This window comes from Cervus elaphus, chromosome 6 (genome assembly GCF_910594005.1).
Source record: "Cervus elaphus chromosome 6, mCerEla1.1, whole genome shotgun sequence".
In the NCBI taxonomy this organism is placed as follows: Eukaryota; Metazoa; Chordata; class Mammalia; order Artiodactyla; family Cervidae; genus Cervus; species Cervus elaphus.
In genome coordinates this window covers 17,285,174-17,310,496 of record NC_057820.1, presented here as the reverse complement: position 1 = coordinate 17,310,496, position 25,323 = coordinate 17,285,174, and the positions used below count along the sequence as shown (strand labels likewise).

General features: G+C 41.7%; 1 protein-coding gene across 1 annotated transcript in view; it reads left to right on the top strand.

The window, feature by feature from the left end:
• CDS1 (CDP-diacylglycerol synthase 1) overlaps nt 1–25,323 on the top strand; it is a 70,889-nt gene that overhangs the window by 17,026 nt on the left and 28,540 nt on the right. Inside the window, exons 3-5 of the mRNA XM_043906286.1 lie at nt 9,134–9,230; nt 15,753–15,850; nt 19,218–19,357. Coding sequence (XP_043762221.1) covers nt 9,134–9,230; nt 15,753–15,850; nt 19,218–19,357 — 335 coding nt within the window. The remainder of the gene's footprint in view (nt 1–9,133; nt 9,231–15,752; nt 15,851–19,217; nt 19,358–25,323) is intronic.

The window sequence follows — 25,323 nt, the reverse complement described above, 5'->3', positions numbered from 1 at the left end:
AACACACAAAAATGAGAAACAAAATGCACACCCCAGACAAATGGGAATTACAAAATCAGGCAAATAATAACTAAAATAATGGAATTTATACACATACCTATACACCCATAGGCAAAACCAAAACAGTCCAAAAAAAAAAAGTACAATAGGTTGACGCGGTGAACAAAGGAAATCAAAAGTGATATCCACCAGTTAAGAACATAACTAACTAAAGCACAAACTGGAAAACAAAACTAAAGCAAGATGCTAACTGGGGGATTTTTAAAGCAATGAAAACAAAGCTAACAAATATGGTGAGAAAAAGAAAAGAGAAGAAAGAACTAATAGAAAATGCAAAGTTTAATAGAGGTAGATAAAGATTTATATGTATTAAAGATTAACTGCAACAGTAAAAGAATAGTAGGAAGAAAAACAAAGGAATAAATGTAGAAAAATAATAATAAATTTTAAAAATTTAAAAATTTAAATTAAAAAAGAGAAAGAAAAAAATAAGGAAAACTCCACAGAACCGTAAAAGGCCAACACAGAAGCTGAAGTATATAACAAAAATAAAAAATGTGCTTTAAAAAATTCTCAAAAGCTTAAATAAATTGAATAGTACTAATTAAATTGACAACTATAACAACAGAGGGAAAAAAAGGAAAAGAAAAAAAAATCCAGAAGCAACTACAGAACAAGTCAAAATATAAACATAATAAATGTTCAGATGTTCTTCTTGAGTCTCTGCCGTCAGTGTCCGTTCCCTCGATGGGAGTCTCAGTTCGCCTCGCCTCCCTAGGATGCCCTCCAATACTGCTGGTCTCTGGACCTGCTTCCGGGGCAGCTCGTACCGTAATCTGGTTCTTCTCCTGTGTGTTCTTGCGTCTGATGTCCACAGTTGTCAGAACTAGTGCGTTGTCTTTTGTCAGAATTCTCACTGTCCTTTCATATGTTCCATGGCCACAGCGTCAGCCTAGTTGATCGTGTGGATTTAATCTGAAGCTTGTACAGCTGGTGGGAAGGTTTTGGATCCTCTTCCTTAGTCACCCTGCCTCTGGATTTCAGTGGTGGTTTTATATCCACCTCTGCATGTGACTTGTCCACAGGGGTTTGCTCCTAAGGCTGCCCTGGAGGACTTGAGTCTGCCCCAGTGAGGGCCAGGTGGGGGGTGGCGCAGCTGCTTGGGTCATGGGGGCCCTGGCAACACCAGGTACTCAGGGGAGCCGGAGGTTAGGGCAGCAGGAAATATGCTCTAGAAGGGTATGGCAACCCACTCCAGTATTCCAGCCTGGAGAACCCCCCAGACAGAGAAGCCTGGCAGGTCACAGTCCACAGGGTCGCAGGGAGCTGGCCATGACCAAAGTGACCCTGTGTGCACAGACGCAGGACTTTTTCTAGTCTCTGGCAGCTCTGTCCCAGTGGGGGTCATGCATGGAGGTGGCACAGTTGCTTGGATCACGGGGACCCTGGCAATACCGGCTATGTAGGAGCACTGGCGGCTATCATCATAGGAGATATGGAGCTATTAGGGCTTTTTCTTTTTTTTTTTTTGGATTTTTAAATTTTTTTTCCTTTTTTTTTTCCCCCCTTTGTTTATTTATTTATTTTTTCAGTGGTTTTTGTCATACATTGATATGAATCAGCCATAGATTTACATGTATTCCCCATCCCGATCCCCCCTCCCACCTCCCTCTCCACCCGATTCCTCTGGGTCTTCCCAGTGCACCAGGCCCGAGCACTTGTCTCATGCATCCCACCTGGGCTGGTGATCTGTTTCACCATAGATAATATACATGCTGTTCTTTCTAAACATCCCACCCTCACCTTCTCCCACAGAGTTCAAAAGTCTGTTCTGTACTTCTGTGTCTCTTTTTCTGTTTTGCATATAGGGTTGTCGTTACCATCTTTCTAAATTCCATATATATGTGTTAGTATGCTGTAATGTTCTTTATCTTTCTGGCTTACTTCACTCTGTATAAGGGGCTCCAGTTTCATCCATCTCATTAGAACTGGTTCAAATGAATTCTTTTTAACGGCTGAGTAATATTCCATGGTGTATATGTACCACAGCTTCCTTATCCATTCGTCTGCTGATGGGCATCTAGGTTGCTTCCATGTCCTGCCTATTATAAACAGTGCTGCGATGAACATTGGGGTGCACGTGTCTCTTTCAGATCTGGTTTCCTCAGTGTGTATGCCCAGAAGTGGGATTGCTGGGTCACATGGCAGTTCTATTTCCAGTTTTTTAAGAAATCTCCACACTGTTTTCCATAGCGGCTGTACTAGTTTGCATTCCCACCAACAGTGTAAGAGGGTTCCCTTTTCTCCACACCCTCTCCAGCATTTATTGCTTGTAGACTTTTGGATAGCAGCCATCCTGACTGGTGTGTAATGGTACCTCATTGTGGTTTTGATTTGCATTTCTCTGATAATGAGTGATGTTGAGCATCTTTTCATGTGTTTGTCAGCCATCTGTATGTCTCCTTTGGAGAAATGTCTGTTTAGTTCTTTAGCCCATTTTTTGATTGGGTCATTTATTTTTCTTGAATTGAGCTTCAAGAGTTGCTTGTATATTTTTGAGATTAATCCTTTGTCTGTTGCTTCATTTGCTATTATTTTCTCCCAATCTGAGGGCTGTCTTTTCACCTTACTTATAGTTTCCTTTGTTGCGCAAAAGCTCTTAAGTTTCATTAGGTCCCATTTGTTTAGTTTTGCTTTTATTTCCAATATTCTGGGAGGTGGGTCATAGAGGATCTTGCTGTGGTTTATGCCAGAGAGTGTTTTGCCTATGTTCTCCTCTAGGAGTTTTATAGATTCTGGTCTTACATTTAGATCTTTAATCCATTTTGAGTTTATTTTTGTGTATGGTGTTAGAAGGTGTTCTAGTTTCATTCTTTTACAAGTGGTTGACCAGCTTTCCCAGCACCACTTGTTAAAGAGGTTGTCTTTTTTCCATTGTATATCCTTGCCTCCTTTGTCAAAGATAAGGTGTCCATAAGTTCATGAATTTATCTCTGGGCTTTCTATTGTGTTCCATTGATCTATATTTCTGTCTTTGTGCCAGTACCATACTGTCTTGATGACTGTGGCTTTGTAGTAGAGTCTGAAGTCAGGCAGGTTGATTCCTCCAGTTCCATTCTTCTTTCTCAAGATTACTTTGGCTATTCGAGGTTTTTTGCATTTCCATACAAATTGTGAAATTATTTGTTCTAGTTCTGTGGAAAATACCGTTGGTAGCTTGATAGGGATTGCATTGAATCTATAGATTGCTTTGGGTAGAATAGCCATTTTGACAATATTGATTCTTCCAATCCATGAACACGGTATGTTTCTCCATCTGTTTGTGTCCTCTTTGATTTCTTTCATCAGTGTTTTATAGTTTTCTATGTATAGGTCTTTTGTTTCTTTAGGTAGATATACTCCTAAGTATTTTATTCTTTCTGTTGCAATGGTGAATGGTATTGTTTCCTTAATTTCTCTTTCTGTTTTTTCATTGTTAGTATATAGGAATGCAAGGGATTTCTGTGTGTTAATTTTATATCCTGCAACTTTACTATATTCATTGATTAGCTCTAGTAATTTTCTGGAAGAGTCTTTAGGGTTTTCTATATAGAGGATCATGTCGTCTGCAAACAGCGAGAGTTTCACTTCTTCTTTTCCTATCTGGATTCCTTTTACTTCTTTTTCTGCTCTGATTGCTGTGGCCAAAACTTCCAACACTATGTTGAATAGTAGTGGTGAGAGTGGGCACCCTTGGCTTGTTCCTGATTTCAGGGGAAATGCTTTCAATTTTTCACCATTGAGGGTGATACTTGCTGTGGGTTTGTCATATAAAGCTTTTATTATGTTGAGGTATGTTCCTTCTATTCCTGTTTTCTGGAGAGTTTTAATCATAAATGGGTGTTGAATTTTGTCAAAGGCTTTCTCTGCATCTATTGAGATAATCATATGGTTTTTATCTTTCAATTTGTTAATGTGGTGTATTACATTGTTTGATTTGCGGATATTAAAGAATCCTTGCATTCCTGGGATAAAGTATTAGGGCTTTTTCTAGCCTGTGGCAGCTCTGCCCCAGTGAGGACTGAGCGTGAAAGTGGCACAGATGTTTTGGTCGTGGGAACCCTGGCGGTGCAAAGTGTGCAGGGACACGGACTGCCTCAGCCGCAGGAGCTATGGCCCTCAGTTCAGTTGCTCAGTCCTGTCCAACTCTTTGCGACCCCATGGACTGCAGCACGCCAGGCCTCCCTGTCCATTGGCAACTCCCGGAGTTTACTCAGACTCATGTCCATTGAGTCAGTGATGCCATCCAACCATCTCATCCTCTGTCGTCCCCTTCTCCTCCTGCCTTCAATCTTTCCCAACATCAGGGTCTTTTCCAGTGAGTCAGTTCTTTGCATCAGGTGGCCAAAGTATTGGAGTTTCAGCTTCAGCATCAGTCCTTCCAATGAATATTCAGGATTGATTTTCTGTCAGATGGACTAGTTAGATCTCCTTGCAGTCCAAGGGACTCTCAGAGTCTTTTTCTAGCCTCTGGCGGCTGGCGATTGGAAGGCCTCTCTGGCTAATCCTCCTCGGTTGCTCTGCCCGTTCAGGCACTTAGACAGCCCCCCTGCCTGGGGACCTCAGTTGCTCCGTGAGTCAGGCACATAAAGGGGCCCCGCTAACTGGGGTCCTACTCTGGTGTTCTGTGCGTAAGGCCCTAAAAGGGCTCCCCTATTTGGGGTCCTTCTCTGTTGTTGCGGCATCGGGCGTTTGATGGGCCAGCCTCTCTGTTGTTCTGCTGCCAGTGCAGGTGTGTGGAGAGAGAGGCTACGGTGATGGCGCCACCCCTACTCATGACTCAGGAGTACCGGCTTGCCTCCATGGCTGCTTGATTTTCCTCCACAGGCATTTCCCACCACAGTCTCCTCCCTCATGTCCCCTTGGGCCAACTCCCCACAGTCAACAGCAGACCTCTCCCTGGGATTGCCCCACAGTCACTGTGCCTTCTGGGAAACATGCGTCCCTATCTGGGGTACGTATGGCTGCGACAAGGATTGTCTGTGTGATTCTCATTTCATTTGGGCTGTCGCAGATCAGCTGCTTCACTCCCAGCCTCAGTTGTTTCTCCTCTGGTTGTGGGAATCGGACCCCTGCTTCAGTTCCCCCACTTGCTGAGGGCAGGTCCAGTCCTAGTAACTCTCCTTTCTTCCCCACTACTTCCTTCATCCTACTGAGTTTTGCGTGGCCCTATAAATTCTTTTCCGGTGGTCAGGTACTCCTGTCTGCACTCAGCTTTTTCTGTTCTGCAAGCCCTTCTGTGTCTGAAGGTGTATTCCTGATGTATCCATGGAGAGAGAGGTACTCCACGTCCACCTGCTCCTCCACCATCTTGTTCAAAGTCCACATGAAATCTTCAAAGTGAAATTCCTTGGGCAAGATTTATGTTCATTTTTAAGACTCTAATATATAATGCCAAAAAGAGCACAAACCATTGATACTGGAAGGAGCCTGAAAAGTCTTCAGGCCCTTGGCGGGTGTCCTAGTCTGTTTCTTGACTTTCGCCTGGATCTGTGGAAAGGAATATTCATTAGCGGGCGAAGTGGCTGGCTTTCTCCTTTAGTGAAGAGCTTCTTCAGCAATGACTCTCACTTAGTAGTTCTTTCCAGGGGCGAGGCGTTGGGTTTTGTACCATCCCCCACAACCTGTGAACATTTGGCAGTGTCTGGCTTCCCAGATGGCTCAGGGGTAAAGAGTCCACCTACCTATACAGGAGCCGCAGGAGACGAGGGTTTGAACCCTGGGTCAGGAAGATCCCCAGGAGGAGGAAATGGCAACCCACTGCAGTATTTCTTGCCTGGAGAATCTCATGGACAGAGGAGCCTGGAGGGCTCCAGTCCATGGGGTCACAGCATCGGACACGACTGAGCACACATGCACAGAGACGTTTTAGGTTGTCACAGTAAGAGAGGGTGCTGCTCGCTCCTAATAGGTAGGTGCCAGGCATCCGACAGTCCGCGGAACAGCTCTTCACCTCAGAGGATGATGTGGCCCAAATGTCACTAGTGAAGGTGGAGAGCCCCTGAAGATACCCAGGCATAGTCTTGATGGTGCTCTTGGACTCTCTCACACCATATTCCTTCTCCATGGGAACCTGTACACTTCCTGTCCACTTCCTCCTGAGGCTGGCAGATGGGGTTTCTCTAAAACCCTACTCTTTGCTAGATGGCCCATCAACTTCTTGTTTGTTCTCGAAGAGTGCCTCTGTGCTGTGATTCTTGGCACAGGGGAACTGCCTTGTCAGCCTAGGTCTTTGACAACTCATGATGCTTGTACCACAAGGAAAAAAAACATTTTTTGTTGTTTTATTACTTTTGAAATAAAAACCCCTAAAGAGTTGTAGTAACAATAAGACGTTGTGCATCACATAACTGATTTGAGCAATAAATGTGTCATCGCTTTAGATAATTGCCTTTAAGGACACTGCTTCTTGTTGTTTAGTTGATTCAGTCGTGTCCAACTCTTTACAACCCCATGGACTGTAGCCCTCTAGGCTCCTCTGTCCATGGGATTTTGCAGGCAAAGAACACTGCTTAATTATGTACTTTTTAGAAATTTCACTTCTAGCTCACAGAGGTCCTGGAGACAGGAGACTTGAATGAAACTCTCCTCTATTGGTTCTGTGTTCCTTGATCTAAAACAGTCTGTGAGATGATGACCTGGACTCAGAATTAAGGCTTCCTCTAAGGTGATCATGGTGGCATGACAAAGGAAGTCAAGAATTTTTAGTTTGGAACTGGACTTGCCTCTGGATTTTTGTAACAATGGTACATATATTTTGCATATCAGAGCTCTGGAGTTAAGGGCTTCTCCCTTGAGAGGTAACTTTTGGTTACCTTATCTGTGCATACATATATTATGTTTAAATCTCTGCTTTTATGTGCTATTAAGTTTTCTTGGGAGGTTTGGGGAGTCATTTAAATTACAATAAGGCAAGTAAGTCTTTGATCTTGTTGGGGAACTTTTTTTGGGAGGAGTAGCATTGGTATAAAAAAAGAGAGTAGGTCCCTGTTTAAATCTCTGGTTCTCTGATGTTCAAGGCCAGCCCTTTAGTGTTAGAGGTGCACATGGACCTTGCCGTTCCCACCAAGGACTGATTTCTGACACTTGGGTAGTGTCCTTTGTCTGAAAAATGTTCTCAGTGATTCTGAGTCTGAGAATCAGTTATGAAGGAGGGCTAAGTACCTTTCTGAGACTCATGCAAACAAGACAGGGTTATTACCCACAGACTGGCTTGTGGTCCTTTATTTACCTCTGACTAGCTCTGCAACCTAGCTCAGTTTCGTAGTCCATTCACTCATCCTCAAAGAGTTCGTTCTATAAAGCCAAATGGAACCTTTCAGCTGTAGCTTTTCAGCACAGCCCCAAAGCTTTCAGTCTCATGAAAAATGTATGAGTCTACTTGCGGAGTTAAGCAGGAGAGGGAAATAAAGTTGGGTAAGTATAATCTGACAAACTTGTGCAAAACCTTGAAAGCAGTTTAAAAGAGCTTGGACTTAATGTTGGCATTTTAGGTCTTGTGTGCAGAAAGTACGTGATCAAAGGGATTTTTGAGAGAAGAGTAGATCTGGGTATCTAGACTATATAGGAGAGTGACTGACGACAGGGAATGTAATTAGTGTTTGACAAATGAATGGAATCAGCTAATATTTCTGTTATAGTGTGAAGAATACTTAGAATAGGGTGTGCCTGTGTCTGATGCTGGGAGGGATTGGGGGCAGGTGGAGAAGGGGGCGACAGAGGATGAGATGGCTGGATGGCATCACTGACTCGATGGGCATGAGTTTGAGTAAACTCTGGGAGTTTGTGATGGACAGGGCGGCCTGGCGTGCTGCGATTCATGGGGTCGCAAAGAGTCGGACATGACTGAGCGACTGAACTGAACTGATGTGTTATCATATGTTGGGCCAAAATGTCTGTGATATAATTTAAATGTTATCATATGAATTAATAGAAATCAGAAATTATTAGTAGAGTGTAAAATGAATGGAGCCCCATGGACTGCAGCATACCAGGCTTCCCTGTCCTGCACTGTCTCCCAGAGTTTACTCAAGTCCATTGAGTCAGTGATGCTATCCAACCATCTCATCCCTATTGCCTTCTTCACCTCCTGCCCTCAGTCTTTCCCAGCAACGGGGTCTTTTCCAATGAGTTGACTCTTTACATCAAGTATTAGGGGTTCAGCTTTTAGCATCAGTCCTTCCAATGAATATTCCTTCTATAGGTGTTATTAGAACAATTTGGGGTGTTTCATACAGGGTCTGCTGACATTTTTCATGACATAGCCACAGAAAGAGTGCAGCTGTTTGTAAGGTACCCTAGGGGTATGTGTGACGCCCCTGTATGGGGGGAGGTGGACTTCCTAGGCCCTTACTGACAGCAGAGGGTTGAGCAGGTCAAGTCCCGCTCAGCTACCAGGGACCAGCCACATTTTTTGCTCAGGGGAGCTCTGCTCTAAGAACCAGCAAAGGCCCAAGGAGAAGAGAATACTCTATCGCTGAAGGCTCTGTCCCTCAGGAAAACAGGCTGAAAGAAGTTGAGCTGAAAGAAGTGACCTTCTGGTTGGCCTTGCCCTCAATGTCTGACCTCCCCACACCTTCCTCTTTTTTCTGAAATTGCTAATCTCTCCAGTTTCAGTTCTGCATCGCCCTTCCTTTACTTTTTCTCATTAGAAGGCCGTGCTGTCTGTTGGACCCCACCGTAACATCATTACCATTTATATCAACCACCCTGAAGGATGGACATCCTTTGAGTGGGCTATGCACCTGGCCCCTCCTTCCCATCCGAATGACCCCAGGTGGTATGTGTAGACATCCTTGTTGGCCCCCTCACTTCCCAGCCTCAAAGGATTCATCCTCACCCATGTGGAACGTGAGCTGGTTTTTTCTTTTGGCAAAACATAATTTTTACATTTCCTTTAGCTCTCAGTGACTGAGCAATTGCTCTTCCTTTGTTTGGTTGGTAACTGTTGTTATTGTAGAAGGCAAAGTAGGTGCATGGGGGTTCCTAAAGTGTAGTTAAGGGAAATCTGTTAAGTCTGGCAATTTAGTAGTGAAACAACATGCAAACGTTTAAGAATACACTGATGCTAACTTTACAAACATTTCCTTTGTAGATGGAAAAACTGGTGGATTCGTGGAATTCTTACTCTGACGATGATTTCGTTGTTTTTCCTGATCATCTACATGGGATCCTTTATGCTGATGCTTCTTGTAAGTGTTTTGTGTTTGCCCAAGTGTCTCTCGCTTCCTTTTACAGCATTAATATTGAAGTAATTTGAGTATGTCATATAAAAGAAGGTGATTCAAGACTTGGTAACAGCAAATTTAGTTCCTTTAGGCATTTTCTGGTTTATGAAATGACCTTGGCTAATCTTTTTCACTTGCAAATTGGCCACTCAGTGTGTTCTTTAAGCAGAGGCCAAGTACATATAACAGATATACAACTTTGTGTCAGAAAGTGTGCCAAGCTTTCAGTAGAAAGTAATACACACATGTCTTCAACATATGTGACTATTAGCTAGATCCCTGACTTCAAGAGACTCAGTCTGATGGCAGAGACATGCAGGTAGCCATATGAATAAAGAGTATAGTAAATGAATGGAATAAACTCTGTGATCTTATTGGGAAAGCACAGTAAAATAAAAAACAAAACTATGCCAGGCTGTTCTGGAGTGTGGTGCAGTGGGGCTGAGAACAGTGCACCTGTGTCTGCCCTCATGGAGCTTACTGTCCATGTGCTAAAGAATTGATCAGATATATCATCACAGGCTGCAATAAGCTTCTGGACAAAAGAATAGGAAGCTAAGAGAGCGGAGGGGGTGCTGGTAGGCTTCCTGGACTTTATCCAGTGCTCAGCATCAGCACAGTGATTGAAGGCTGAGTAGGAGTCACGGGGTGAAGCAGAGATCTTGGGGGAAGGATCATCACAGCCAAGGTTTCCCTGTGTATAAAAGCCTTGATCGCCAAAGAAGCATGGAGCATTTGAAGTCCAAAGTGGTAGAAGTAAGAAGGAGAAACACATTCTGTTCAACAAACTCATCATGCACTTCCCGGGTGCTGAACGTGATTTAGCAGTGAACAGTGAGGGCCTGCTCCAGGGTTATGCCTGATGTCCCTTCTTTTTATTATTTGTCTTCATCCATCTCAGTTATCTCCAGCTTCCCCTGGAGGAAGAAACAACCCACAGCAGTATTCTTGTCTGGAAAATTCCATGGACAGAGGAGCCTGGCGGGCTACAGTCCAAGGGTTACAAAGAGTCAGACATGACTGAGCGAATAAGCATGCATGCACACATCTCAGTTAGTTTAGTCCCTTCTTATGATCTTACCTCCCTGTTTGTTTCCTGGCTGCCTGGACACCCTGAGAAATATGTTTACCTACCTTCCCCTCTCCTGTTTACTCCTATTCACAGTGGTAAAGTTGTAGGAGCAATATGATGGTTTTCCTTTTATTTTTGTTAAGAAAATAAAAGAAGTTTGGAAGTGAAATCAGACACAGTTGAAAAAAAAAAAAATCCTATCAACTTCTGAAGTGACTTAGAATACTTCTTTAAAGTGTTCTTTAAAGGAATCATAAAGGATCATAAAGCCCTTTCTTTTCATCCTGTTACTAATTTTGTGCTTTTTTGGCATATCCAGGTTAAAAAAGAATGCGAAATTACTTTCTCTGTTCTGTTAATTTGCTGACATTGCAGCTTTTTCTTACAACGGAAGGATGGATAATGGACAGGACCGACTCACTGTGAGGCTAGAGGGTGCTGAGTGTGAGAGACGGTAGGCAGGCGTGAGCACAGTCCAGGTGTGACGTGAGGGCTGGGCCCCAGCTGCCAGTCCTCGGAGTCTGAACCCCGAGGGCTCCTGGGGTGAGATTTCAGGACTGAGTGTGTGCTGAGCGCTCCCCAGTGCTGTGAGGAGAGCGGTCAAGCTGGGGGAAGGAGAGGTGGGGTGATGGCAGAGAGCTCAATAAAGCTTTGGGGCTGAAAGGATCTTTGAGTAGACCTTGAGGACCTGTGGGGCTGGAGTGAGCACTGTGAGCAAGGGTCCCGGCGGCTGGGTGTGTCAGGAAAGGGTAGGTGAAACCTTTGCCTGGGGCTTGGGGCCTTTGAACGGGAAAACGTAATTAGGGATCAAATCCTGGAGGCCCTTGAGATACTATGTGAAGACGTTCGGAGTTTATTTTGTAAAGCAGTGGGGAGCCATTTAAAATTTGTAGGGATCATTTGGATTGTTAGTCCTCTTTTGAAGGTAGTTTTGATCAAAGATTATAAACCACCAGCATCCTGGAGGCATTGACTCAAGTGCCTGGTGACAAAATGACATTACTCTCCAAGCTGAACTATTTGGTGTGGTAGCTAGGGCCAGAATTTGTGGATAGAGACCAATTCTTAACCATTCTTTTATGACAGCACTGAAAACAGCTTTAAAGACTTCCTTGCATATTTGGATTCTGATTTTTTAAGAAGAGAATCATAAGCACATTTAAAGTACTTGGGCTTTTTTTGTTTTTCTACTATGAAAGGAAAATACCATTGTATTATAGGTTATTTCTTTGGTGAGTTTAATAAGAGAAGAATATTAAAGATCTAGTTAAAATATGTTTGAACTGTTATTGCTCTTAACTTAGATTTACTGCACATGCATACACATACATGTACACATGCATATATACATGCTTTGTATTTATGATATTTATGTTAAGGGAACATGGATAGATACATACATACACACACACTGTTGGTACTCAATTGATACTATCTGTATTTTAAAGTCTTATTTACCTTTATAACCCTAACTAGGTCCTTTATATTTTGAGAAGTACACATTGTACCTAGCTTGCATTTGTCTTACAATACCAGCATTCAAAAATGACTAATTCAGGAGAGTTTTATTAAAAACTTACATCTAGGAAATGATAGCTACTATTTTAAGATGGAACTCATACTCACATTCCTTAAAATAAAAGGAGCTTTTCCTCTTCAACCTTCTACTTATAGTGCTTTAATTGTTGCAGTCACAGCTTGGAATCACACTTTCTAAGTGATGGAGTTACTAAAGCAATCTTGTTTAAGAAGGAAATGGGAACATGTGACAGATATAAGAGGTTCCCCATACCCCTTCCTGGAAACTCCCATGATAATTGTTTTAACGCACATTATTTAAATAGTGCATTTCCCGTTGTGAGAGCTATAAATGTTTATTAAAATTACTTTGGAAGGACTTCCCTGGTGGTCCAGTGGTTAAGAATCTGCTTTGTAATGCAAGGGATGTGGGTTCGATTCCTAGTCAGGGAACTAAGATCTCACATGCCATGGACCTAATTAAAAAATATTAATAATGAAGTTTCTTTATAAAATTACTTTGGAAGATAAATAATTTAAAAAATCACTCCCAATCCCATCATCAGTGACCAAAAATTAATACTGCCATTTGATATATTTCCTTTCATCCTTTTTTCTTTTAAAAAACCATGATTGTAATTGTATATAATGTGACTAAATGCTGTATCCTTTTTAAACTAAATATTGAATGTTTTGTGTTGCTCCATAGTCCTTGTAACCATTAGCTTTAATACATTCATCTACTCCGTGGAATGCAGTACATCATGTTATTTAAAGCAATCAATGTGTTATTTTTAGACATTCTGGTTATATTCTGGTTTTTCTTTATTGTGAATAGTTTTATCCTGAACATATTAAAATGTAAAGCTTTTTCACGTGCAGGGCTATTTTCTTCGAACAAATTCCCGGAGTGAAAATAGGTACTTTAATTTGGATAACCCATAGGTACCATAGCTCAGACTCAACATATCCAAATCTGAGCTTGTGTTCTATTGCCAGCCATTCTGCATACCTCTGTTTCCTTCTCAAGCCTTCCCTGGTATCACCCTATGTTCTCCTCTCCACCTTAGCCCCTCTGATTCCTCAGCCACCAAATCCAGTCAGTTCTACCTCGTTGATGTCTCTGATTTCATAGTCCATCTTCCTCTGCTGCTCATTCTCACCGCTCTGGGTGTGGTATCTTACCTGCCTTGCTGACTCTTTTCTTGCTGCTTCTCCCATCAGTTCTTTCCACTTGTTAACCCCAGACAGCCAGGTCTGATCTTGACCTTCCGTGATCAGCACCAGCTCCGTTGCTTCATGCTGTTTGCTGTGATACTGTGACCAGACTCCCCTCCCTCTACTGCTCAGCCCAGCTTTGTGTTCAGCCTCTCTGGACTGTAGCTCCCTGCAGCCCCTCCCCCTCTCCAGTGTACGTGGCTGTCTGTCCTCCTCCTCCGCCCCAGCTGGCCCATCCCCGCCCTCACCACAGGTTTCTACGTCTGCCTGTGCTCGTACCCACGTGGCTGTTTGCACATCGTACTGGAGCTGCGTGTGTTCTCCCTGAGAGACTGTTCCTGTCTGAGAACAGAAGGCCTATGTTATTTCTCTGAATCTTCAGTAACCAGCAAGAGTGCTGGTGGTGTTTAGTTGCTGAGTTGTGTCCTACTCTTTGTGATCTCATGGACTATAGCCCGCCAGGCTCCTCTGTCCGTGGGATTTCCCAGGCAAGAATACCCGAGTGGGTTGCCATTTCCTTCTCCAGGGGATCTTTCCAACCCCCGGATGGAACCCACATCTCCTGGACTGGCAGGTGGTTTTTTTTGCTGCCGAGTCACCAGGGCAGCCCAAAGTAGCAGAGTAGGCACTTAGGTATCAATTGTTTTTTTTTTTTTTTATTAGTTGGAGGCTAATTACTAATTGTTTTTTAATGCTCCTAGCACATTAATTGGGCCAGCGGAGGCCTTTTGGTGCATTGCCACCTCTATCGGTGGCATGGAGCATCAGGTTCTGTGTGGTCACCAGTTCTTACTCTATTTTGAATTCTCTGTTTTCTATTTCCCCAGCAGTACCATATTAATTCTGTTGATAAGCTACAAGTGACAACTATATACATATATGTGTGTGATATTAAAAGCTCTTTTTTTCTCCTTTCAGTGAAATTCCATATATAGAGCTAATGGTTGTTCTTGAACAAATGTGTTCATAGGAATTGCATGAGTGCACTTGATATTTTAAAAGCCCTTGGTTCTATAAATAGCATAGCTTTACCATTTTACCAACATTGAGCATTGTCCCTGTTCTGTGATTATTTTTGTTAAAAAAAATGACTTGATAATATATGCAAAGGTTATTTGAAGGACAGTATTTAAATTTCCTCTTGTGTTTATAACACATTTATAGCTTTTTCTTAAAAGAATTATTTATGGTAGTTTGGCATAATATTTTCTTGCCAAGGGGATACAATTACTTTTTTAAGTATGTCATTGGACATGTAATAGGTATAGTGGGGAAAAATAGCCCAAGACTCTCCTGGGCAGTAGGTTTGGGAAAGCTAATGTGTGGTGACCTTAAAAAGAAATCCCAAAGTGTACTCTTTAGTGGAGTTTGGTTAGTTCTTTCTGGAAAGGCCCAGATAGTAGTATTTTAGGCTTTAAGGAGCCACATATGTCTCCATCGTGTCATCTTTGGGTTTTGTTTTTAAGTGTCTATAGATACAAAGTCCGTTCTTAGCTCCAGGGCTGTACAAGAACAAACCCCTGGGTAGATTCTCTAGAGGTGGGAAAAGGTAGTCTGCTGTACTGACAGAGGCTTGGATCTCTTAGTTTCTGGTGATGAGTGTTCAGCTTGCCATTGGCTCTTTGAGTCTAGGAATTGACTTAAGCCAAACACTGGTTATGATGCTATAGTCTCAGAAATTACCTTTATCCAGATTGTGGAGGCAGCAGTTTGAGGGACTGCTGCATAGACCATCACAAAGGGCTTCATGAATATAAACCTATTTCCTCAGCATGTGCAGGGCCTCCCAGGTGGTTCAGATGGTATAGAATCTGCCTGCAATGCAGGAGACCTGGGTTCAGTCCCTGGGTTGAGAAGATCCCTTGGAGAAGGGAACGGCTACCCACTCTAGTATTCTTGCCTGGAAAATTCCATAGACAGAGGAGCCTGGCGGGCTATGGTCCATGGGGTCGCAAAGAGTCGGACATGACTGGGTGACTTTCACTTACTTACTTGGCATGTGTATTGGACACTGTGCAGACAGAACTGCATAGACTCACTTGACTGGCTACTGGGGCCGCAGACGTCGAAGGCTGCTTATAATATGTCAAGGAAGCACTGCTTGGGTTGATCAGAGATGTGTGTTGCTGGCTGAGGGAGAGTTGGCATGGTGGGAAGAATGAAAATCTCATGCCAAACCCCTGAGTGACTCAGTAAGGATATTTTAGCCATTTGTCCCGATAGTATCTTTTTCCTTGGCAAGAATACCAACTTGTTAAAAATAAACATATACAAGCAAATTTTCATATAGGATCATTTTCTTAGGATAACTCAAGAAACAAAATCGACAGAGAAAGCCACCCAACTTCAAGAAATGAAGCAGTAATGAGGGATTGATTAAGCCTAGTTAGCTGTGACCCTAGCCAGACTATACCCTTCAAATTCTAAAGAACAGTGCCACCTCCTACCCTGGGAAGGATCTCTCAAACGTTCTGAATAAAATATTGTTTTGCTTACCTCTTTGGGACATCACTTGATTATAGAGAAGTTGAATATTGAATTTTTGCTGATGATCTTTAGAATAACTGAAAGTGGGTAGCTGAAGATTTTTAAAATACATGTGACAAGTTACTTATTAAATAATTAAGCATAAATGTAGACATTAAGAACTGTGTGTTAATGTTTTCTCTTGGTTTCAGGTTCTAAGCATCCAAGTGAAATGCTTCCATGAAATCATCACCATAGGTTACAGAGTCTATCATTCTTATGACTTACCTTGGTTTAGAACACTAAGTTGGTAAGTGACTTAAAACTGTTTCAGATATGAAAATCTGATTCTTTTCTAAAGTTGGTAAGGAAGCATCCTGACCACTCAGTATCCACCCAGTTGACCTTATAGATTGAGTATAAAGAAATATAAATGAAAAGAATGTAATTGTATGTTGAAAGAAGAAAATCACCTTTAACTCTCCATTTCAACAACTATGTTCAGATTTCATCTTTCACTATTTGTAGATACCTGACTTATATTGCATACACACACAGTTTTTGTCCTCTTTTTAAAAACCTCAGCATTATATTGGACACATGTTTATACCCTTTATAATTACAATTTTAACAGAAAGTTTCATTCTGTGAAATGTTAAATATATGTTAATCTTTTGGTTTATTTCCCCTCAGTTGACATGAGACCATACACAAATCCGGTATCTCTACAAAGACTGGAAGATGAGATGTGAAAATAGCTGTGGGTTTTCTTTTTTTTTCCTCTTTTTTGAGTGACAAGTGGTTGATTCAGGAGAGGAAAGCCCAAGCTGCGTGTCTGTCTCCCTCCTTCCCTCCCCTCCTCACCCCTGCAGACTGGCCTGTGCTGCGCTTAGTCGCTCAGTCGTGTCTGACTCTTTGCAGCCCCTTGGACTGCAGCCCGCCAGGCTCCTCTGTCCTTGGGATTCTCCAGGCAACAATACTGGAGTGGGTTGCCATGCCCTCCTCCAGGGGATTGTCCCATCCCAGGGATCGAAGCCAGGTCTCCCGCATTGCAGGCAGGTTCTTTACCATCTAAGCACCAGGGCAGGTAGGCAGACTGGCCTACCTTCTCCAAACCCCCTTAGGCCTCGGGCAGGAGGACCAAGCAGGGCAGTGAGAGGATGGATGACCTTACCTTTGCTGCTCCTGGCTTGGTCTCCTGAAGGCCCCGGGACCTCTGACATGCAACAAGGAGGGTTGTCAGAGGGAAGAGGAAGGCTCTGATGGGGTCAGTGTGTAAGGCACCCTGCTAAACATTTCAGGGTAGTTACCAGCCCCTGAAACATTGCATACAAAATTATTCTATGTAGAAAATACTGCATGTAAAATTAGCAAATAGGAATCACTAAATAATTTTAATATTTAATGTTTTATATATTTTTAAGTTTTTTCAGGATTCTTAGTTATCAGGACCTTGACCATGAAACTTGATAATATGATAGTTCATAATTAACAGTCCATGTCTTTGAATGTATCAGTAGTTGTTTGATTAGTATCAGTGTCTTTTTAAAACAGGCATCACCTTTTGGGTTTACAGTAGTCAAAAACAGTTTCTTGGTTTTATGAACACCTAATTTTTCCTTCTGGGAAGTTTCTTCATGAGTGGCAGTTGTACAGGGAATGTTAGGTAGATTAAATATTAGTTGCTCGGTCACTCAGTCGTGTCCAGCTCTTTGCAGCCCATGGACTGCAGCACGCCAGGCTTCCCTGTCCTTCCCCATCTCCCAGAGCTTGCTCAAACTCATGTCCTTTGAGTTGGTGATGCCATCCAACCATCTCATCCTCTGTTGTCCCTTTCTCCTGTCCTCAATCTTTCCCAGCATCAGGGTCTTTTCCAATGAGTCAACTCTTCGCATCAGGTGGCCAAAGTCTCAGAGCTTCAGCTTAATCCTCAGTCCTTCCAGTGAATGTTAAAGTATTTGGAGAGTAGTTAACCCAGGCAGGATTGATTCTAAGTGTAAGGGGGAAAAAAGGTAGGTCAGGATGGGCCCCAGGGATTGTAGAGGCTTCACGGAGAAGGTGACAGAGAAACTGTTACCAGAAATGAAGACAGGCTTTGGATGGAGAAGGATGTCTGGGCTGGGGAAGCAGCACCTATCAGGTTCTAGATGGGGTCAGAGGAGGCACCTGCCACAGGTGGTGAGATCTTCTTGGCTCTCCCGAGTGGGAGGGAATAGTGGCCCAGAGGTTGGACTGGTGAGGGACTTTCTGGCCGCCCAGTGGTTAGGACTGTAAGCGCCCAGTGCAGGGGGCGTTTCAATCCCTGTTTGGGGAACTAAGATCCCACATGCGGAGGGGCATGGCCAAAAACAAAAAAGATGGTTTGATGGCCTATCAAGGTAGGCCTTGATAGCCTTACAAAGGTGTCACAGACAATTTCCATTATAGGAGAGAGAGACATGGTAATGTGGAAACATGATGTGCTTCCCTTTGGGAACAGTGGGGTCTGATTCCATTCATGAGGACCAGAGGGAACCACCACCCCTCTCCTCTTCTACTGCCCTCCCGGCTGCCTAGGTCAGGCTGCCTAGGTCACGGTCTTTCTAAAGGAGGAATCCGGGAGGAACCCTGAGGCAGTGTTTGTTAAGGCGTTTTCCTGGCTTACACGTGCTCCCATCAGCAAAGTCTTGTGAGTTCAGCTTCTCCCTGGCGGAAAGGATAAACCAGCGCTGGGAGAAGGGGCAGGCCATTCATAAAGTGTTTGTGTTGTTTTTATTTTTTTTTTTCAAATTTTACATTCTCCATTTTTTTAAAATTTATTTATTTCAATTGGAGGCTAATTACTTTACAGTATCATAGTGGTTTTTGCCGTACATTTACATGAATCAGCCATGGGTGTACATGTGTTCCCCATTTTTAAAGTTTTTCCCCAGAGATTTTTACCTGCAGCTAGCTCCTAACCCCCACTGCTACCTTTTTGAGTCACTTATTCAACTAGAGTCCATCTGGAGCATTGAGAAAAGGGGACAAGACCCAGTGTGGGCAGGACAGAGTAGGAGGTGAGAGGTCAAATTACTTCTTCCCTCTTTTCCCATTGATCTTCCTTAGGGCGGGCGGGAATTTGGCTTAGGAGCTCTACTATTAAAACGCATTAGAGGGACTTGGCTGGCGGTTCAGTGGTAGAGGCTTTGCCTTCTTGTGCAGGGGGTAAGGCTCAGTCCCTGGTCGGGCTGCGCTAAGAGCCCATGTGCCTTGTGGCCAAAAACTAAAACATAAAAAAATGAAGCAAAATTGTAACAAATGCAATGAAGACTTTTTAAAAAATGACCACTTAAAAAAATTCTTAAAAAAAAAAAGCCTTAGGGAGATGTTGGGAATGCATTTTCATTATAAACTTAATTGTGTGTGTGTGTGTGTGTGTGTGTAGTATTTTCTACACTGCTTCCTAATTTTCTGTCTCTGGCATTAGATTTTGAGCTAAATAAAGGCATGAACTACTCAGTACATTTTTGTTCACTGGTAAGTTTGAAATTAAGTTTAAAACAGGGATAAAAAAGGATTTTGGTGGAATATATCATGAACCTGTGTTCAAAACTTAGTTTTGATCTGTGTCATCATCAAAAGTAGAAAACAGTTTTGTCCGGTTTGAGGGGGAAAATGTTTCAAATATAAAGAAGCAAATTGTTTTAACGTTACAGGTACTTTCTGTTGTGTGTGAACTACTTTTTCTATGGAGAGACTGTGGCTGATTATTTTGCTACATTTGTTCAAAGAGAAGAGCAACTTCAGTTCCTCATTCGCTACCATAGATTTATATCATTTGCCCTGTATCTGGCAGGTAAGTTAAGGAAAAGACTCTGCATTGATTTGTAGCCAGTATATGTTACATGCTTATTTTTATTTATGTTAAATTGTAACATCCTTTTTCTTTGGTTACATTTTAATCCACCTTCTCTTTTTAAATGTCTCCCATATAAAACTACTTTCATCACAGTCTTAAACTGCAGTTACTCCCTAATGGTGGTTAAAAAAAGTACTTTGTGGTTGAAAAGAACTACTTTCTTAGTAGTCTATCTATATATTTGAAAATTTTCTTTGTAAATTATAGTAAAAGAACTTTAAACATATGGATTATTTACCAAGTAATGGTATAATTTACAAAGAAACTTTCACACATGTATTGCTTTATTTGTTCCTAGGAAATAATTTTATATAGAATTAATCAGGGTACTTAGTTTTCCTGACTTTTTTTATTATATAGTCATATATATATATATATACATGTTTATAGTAGGCTATGTCACATTTTTATGATTTTAGATTAAGAATCACATACTTAGGATAATGTTAGAATTAACAGATTTGTGGCTATCTAGTAGTTAGGCTCCATACTTCCACTGCAGGGAGCCCAGGTTTGATCCTTGGTCAGGGAACTAAGATCTCAAAAGCAATGCAGCATGGCCAGAAAAAAACCAGATTTGTTTCTATCGAAGTTAACCAATTATAAAAGAAATTTCCTAAGAAATTGATTTAGATATGTACTTTAAAAATTATTTATTATTTTTATTTGACTTTACCAGATCTTAGTTGGAGTGTATGAGATCTAGTTCCCCAACCAGGGATTGAACTTAGGCCCTTTGCATTGGGAACACAGAGTCTTAGCCACTGGACCACCAGGGAAGTCCCTAGATGTGTACTTTTAAAAAGCCAGAGTTCCAGTATGAATCCTGGTCCACTGCTTACATGCTAAATAAACTTTGGGAAATGTAATTTATTGATCTGTGCCTCAGTTTCTTTGCAAAGCACTTAGAGGAGTACCTGGCGCTATTTAAATATTATTATCACTATTTTCACTTTTAAAGGCAGAAAGGAAATTTATTTGTGAGTTTTCTCTTTAGCTCTTAATGGTTACTGTCTTAGCTCTTAGGGGTTTCCTCATAAATAAATTCTCCTCCAGTTAGTACAGCTTTGGAAACTTAATACAATATGGATGACTCCTTTCCATTTCTCATTAAACAAAAAAATATACAGAGTGTGTGGGAAAGTCAGTCCTTTAAAAGTATGTCATTTTAATTCAATAATTAAAATACATCCTTTTTTATGGCTGAGTAATATCTATTGTCTATTGTATCACAATTTCTGTATCCATTCATTTGCGGGTAGACATCTAGGTTGCTTCCATGTCCCAGCTATTGTAGATGGTGCTACAATGAACATTGGAGTACATTCGTCTCTTTGAATTATAGTTTTCTCAGTATTTATGCTCAGTAGTGACATTGGTGGGTAATATGGTAGTTCTTTTCCTGGTTTTTAAAGGAATCTCCATATTGTTCTCCATAATGACTATTTACATTCTCACCAATGATGAAAAAGTGTTCCCTTTTTTCTACATCTTCTCCTTCATTTACTGTTTGCAGATTTTTTAATGATGGCCATTCTGACCTGTGTGAGGTGATACCTCATTGTAGTTTTGATTTGCATTTCTCTGATAATGAGTGATGTTGAGCATCTTTTTCTGTGTTTGTTCACCGTCTGTATGCCTTCTTTGGAGAAATGTCTGTGTAGGTCTGCCCCCCTTTTTTTGATTGGGTTGTTTGCTTTTCTGGTATTGAACTGCATGAGCTGCTTGTGTGTTTTGGAGATTAATCCAGTTTTTTCCCTTGCAATTATTTTTTCCCATTCTGAGAGTTGTCTTTTAATCTTGTTGTTTCCTTTGCTGTGCAACTTGTTCCTTTTTATAATATTGTATACGTGATACCCTCTCAACCAGTTCTTTACAGTCATTGTTGCTTCATCCCCTTAAATTTCTGACTCTATCAAATCAGTATTTGTTCATTTTTTTTCTAACTGATTTCTATCATTGGCATAGCTTACCATTGCTCTTCCATGGAATCACGGAAGCTCCTTGAAAGTCATCGTTGTCATTCTTTCAGCAAACACTCGAGTGCTTTCCAAGTGCCAGCGCTGGGCATGGTGTTGAGGATACAAGGGGACAGGCCTTTAGTGTGCCCTCCAGGGGCTGGCAACTGCTGAGACACGTGTCCCCTTGGTCATTGCTGGAATGGGAACAAGGACCCCTAAGACCATGAAGAAAGGGAAGGCAGGCCGTGCTCTACTGGGGCAGAAAGGCCATTGAAGGCCTTGGAGAAGGGATGATGGTGGTTGTTCAGTTGCTAAATCATGTCTGACTCTTTGTGAGCTCACGGACTGCAGCGCTCCAGGCTCCCCTGTCCTTCACTATCTCCCAGAGTTTGCTCAAACTCATGTCCATTGAGTTGGTGATGCCATCTAACCATCTCATCCTCTGCCATCCCCTTCTCCTTTTGCCTTCAGTCTTTGAGGAAGAAGTGGCAAAACACCTCAGTATTCTTGCTGTGGGAACCCCAGGAACAGTGTGAAGAGATGATCGGTGTCATGAAAAGCAAGGAACAAGCAGGTGTTTGCCAGGTGGAGAGTGGGAAAGGCATTCCAGGTAGAGAAGACAGCTCTGCAGTCTTGGGGATGAGAGTGGCATGTTCGGGACCCATGGGAGGTACTGAAAGTCATGCAAGTAGACAGGAGCCCCATCTGGAGGAGCCTTGTGTATCATAGGAAGACTTTGGGCTTTATTCCTGGGAAACTACTGAGGATTTCAAGCTAGGAGATAATATAACCAGGTTTGTAATTCAGTGAATGGTGAGTGGGAGACATTAAAAGAGTGACAAGATAGGAAATTGTTGCTTTAATTCATACTAAATATAATGTATACCTGAGTCATTCACGTTTATACTTAATACTAAGAGGATCATAAATTTTTTAAAAATTGTGTTTTTAAAAAATAAAATTTGGACTATTCTTGATGTGAAAAGATAAAAAATTATGGGACTTCACTGGTGGTCCAGTGGTTAAGACTTTGTGTTTCCTCTGCAGGGAGGGGAGGTTCAATTCCTGGTCAGGGACTAGGATCCCACCTGCTGTGTGGTACGGCCAAAAAATTTAAAAAATAATTTTTTTTTTTAATGCTAAGGGTTGATCTTAGAACCAACTGCTGTTTATGACAGTCTGAAAAATTGCTTTTATATCCTAAATTATTGGCTTAAAATGTACTTTTTGTTGAGATAATTATGTATTTTCATGCAGTTGTAAGAAATAAGACAGGATGCCTTGTTGCACTTAGCCTAGTTTCCACCAGTGATAATATTTTGAAAAATTACAGTGTAAGATCACACCAGGATATTGACATTATTATAGTCTTACAAATGTACTTTTAAAACGCATTTTTTAAAATTGAAGTATAGTTGATTTGCAATGTTGTGTTAATTTTTAGTGTACAGTAAAGTGATTCACATATACTGTCTTTTTCATGTGCTTTTCCAGTTTGGTTTCTTACAGGATATTAGAGTTTCCTGTGCTATAGAGTAGGCCCTTTTTGTTTATCTGTTTTATATATAGTAAACTGTATCTGCTAATCCCCAAATCCTAATTTATCCCTTCCCCACCCCTTTTCCCTTTTGGTAATTGTAAATTTCTTTTCTGTGCTTCTGAGTGTCAGCTCAGTTCAGTCGCTCAGTCGTATCCGACTCTTTGCGACCCCATGAACTGCAGCACGCCAGGCCTTTCTGTCCATCACTATCTCCCAGAGCTTACTCAAACTCATGTCTATTGTGTCGGTGATGGCATCCAACCATCTCATCCTTGGTCATCCCCTTCTCCTCCTGCCTTCAATCTTTGTCAGCATCAGGGTCTTTTCCAATGAGTCAGTTCTTCACACCACATGACCAAAGTATTAGAGCTTCAGCTTCAGCATCAGTCCCTCCAATGAATATTCAGGACTGATCTCCTTTAGGATGGACTGGTTTAATCTCCTTGCAGTCCAAGGGACTCTCACGAGGCTGCTCCAACTCCACAGTTCAAAAGCATCAATTCTTCAGTGCTCAGCTTTCTTTATGGTCCAATTTTCACATCCATACATGACCACTGGGAAAACCATAACTTTGACTACATGGACTTTTGTTGGCAAAGTAATGTCTGCTTTTTAATATGCTGTCTAGGTTTGTCATAGCTTTTCTTCCAAGGAGCAAGCATCTTTTCATTTCATGGCTGCAGTCACCATCTGCAGTGATTTTGGAGCCCAGAAAAATAAAATCTGTCACTGTTTCCTGTGTTGTCCCCATCTATCTGCCATGAAGTGATGGGACCGGATGCCATGATCTTAGTTTTCTGAATGTTGAGCTTTAAGTCAACTTTTCCACTCCCCTCTTTCACTTTCATCAAGAGGCTCTTCGGTTCCTCTTCGCTTTCTGCCATTAGGGTAGTGTCATCTGCATATTTGAGGTTATTGATATTTCTGCCAGCAATCTTGATTCCAGCTTGTGCTTCATCCAGCCCAGTATTTTGCATGAGGTACTCTGCATAGAAGTTAAATGAGCAGGGTGACAATATACAGCCTTGAAGCACTCCTTTCCCAATTTGGAACCAGTCTGTTGTTCCATGTCCAGTTCTAACTGTTGCTTCTTGACCTGCTTACAGGTTTCTCAGGAGGCAGGTCAGGTGGTCTGGTAGTCCCATCTCTTTAGGAATTTCCCACAGTTTGTTGTGATCCACACAGGCAAAAGCTTTAGCATAGTCAATGAAGCAGAAGTAGATGTTTTTCTGGAATTCTCTTGCTTTTTCTATGATCCAGCAGATGTTGGCAATTTGATCTCTGGTTCCTCTACCTTTTTTAAATCCAGCTTGAACATCTGAAAGTTCTTGGTTCATGCACTGTTGAAGCCTGGCTTGGAGAATTTAGAGCATTACTTTGCTAGTGTGTGAGATGAGTGCAATTGTGCAGTAGTTTGAACATTCTTTGGCATTGCCTTTCTTTGGGATTGGAATAAAAACTGACTTTTCCAGTCTCTGTGTTTCTATAAAATGCAACTTTGTAGTAAGCTAGGAGCTGCTGGGTTAAGTGATGAAACTTTTGATATAAATTATGCATGGTTTTCTATTGGATTGGTCAAAAAGTTTATTTGGATTTTTCATAAGATGTTCATTTGGGTTTTTCATAAGATGTTGTGACAAACCAAAATGAACTTTTTGGCCATTCCAGTATCTCTGTTATCATTTCACACGTGTCTTAAATATGGTCCTATTAAAGGATCATAAGCACCCACTTTGTGTTTCTCTTGTTTTTTTTTTAATTCCTGGTGCCTAATACAGGGTCTGGGATTTAGGTTCCTAACACACATTTACTGGATGAATGATCAAGAGGCTGAGAACCTGGACATCTAAACATAGTGCTTTTTAGGGATAGTTTTTTTTTTTTTTAGCATCAGGATTTTGGTTGCTGGGTCTTGAGGCCTTATTGGTTGATTCTTGAAGTGATTAGCGACATTTATGAGCTTAGTCCAGCAGATAAAGTTAGACTTTAAAATAGGAGTGAGGAAATAGAAAGTGTGCTCTGTTGAGATAGTTGTACCTTTCTTTCAAATTATGCTGTGAAAAATGTCTGGAATTCTCGTTAAACAACATTCCAAGAGGCCCGTCCAAATTTTAGTTCTGCAGTGGTCAAATGAGTTTCATAGGTCTTAACAGATATAAAAAGCAGAGACCACACAAGCTTTTTCATTGATGCTGAATTTTATTAAAACAAAATGTACCTGTATCCAGGTCTGACCTACTCACCAAGGCCCAGCAGGTTAAATGACTCATTTAACATCATCCCAGATGACTCACTGACTAGGACCCAGAAGCCATTCTGACACTTTAGATAATTTGGTTGTAAAATGAATTTGTCTGATAGCAAAACAAACATCAGAGACAACATTTTCTCTAGAGTCTGGA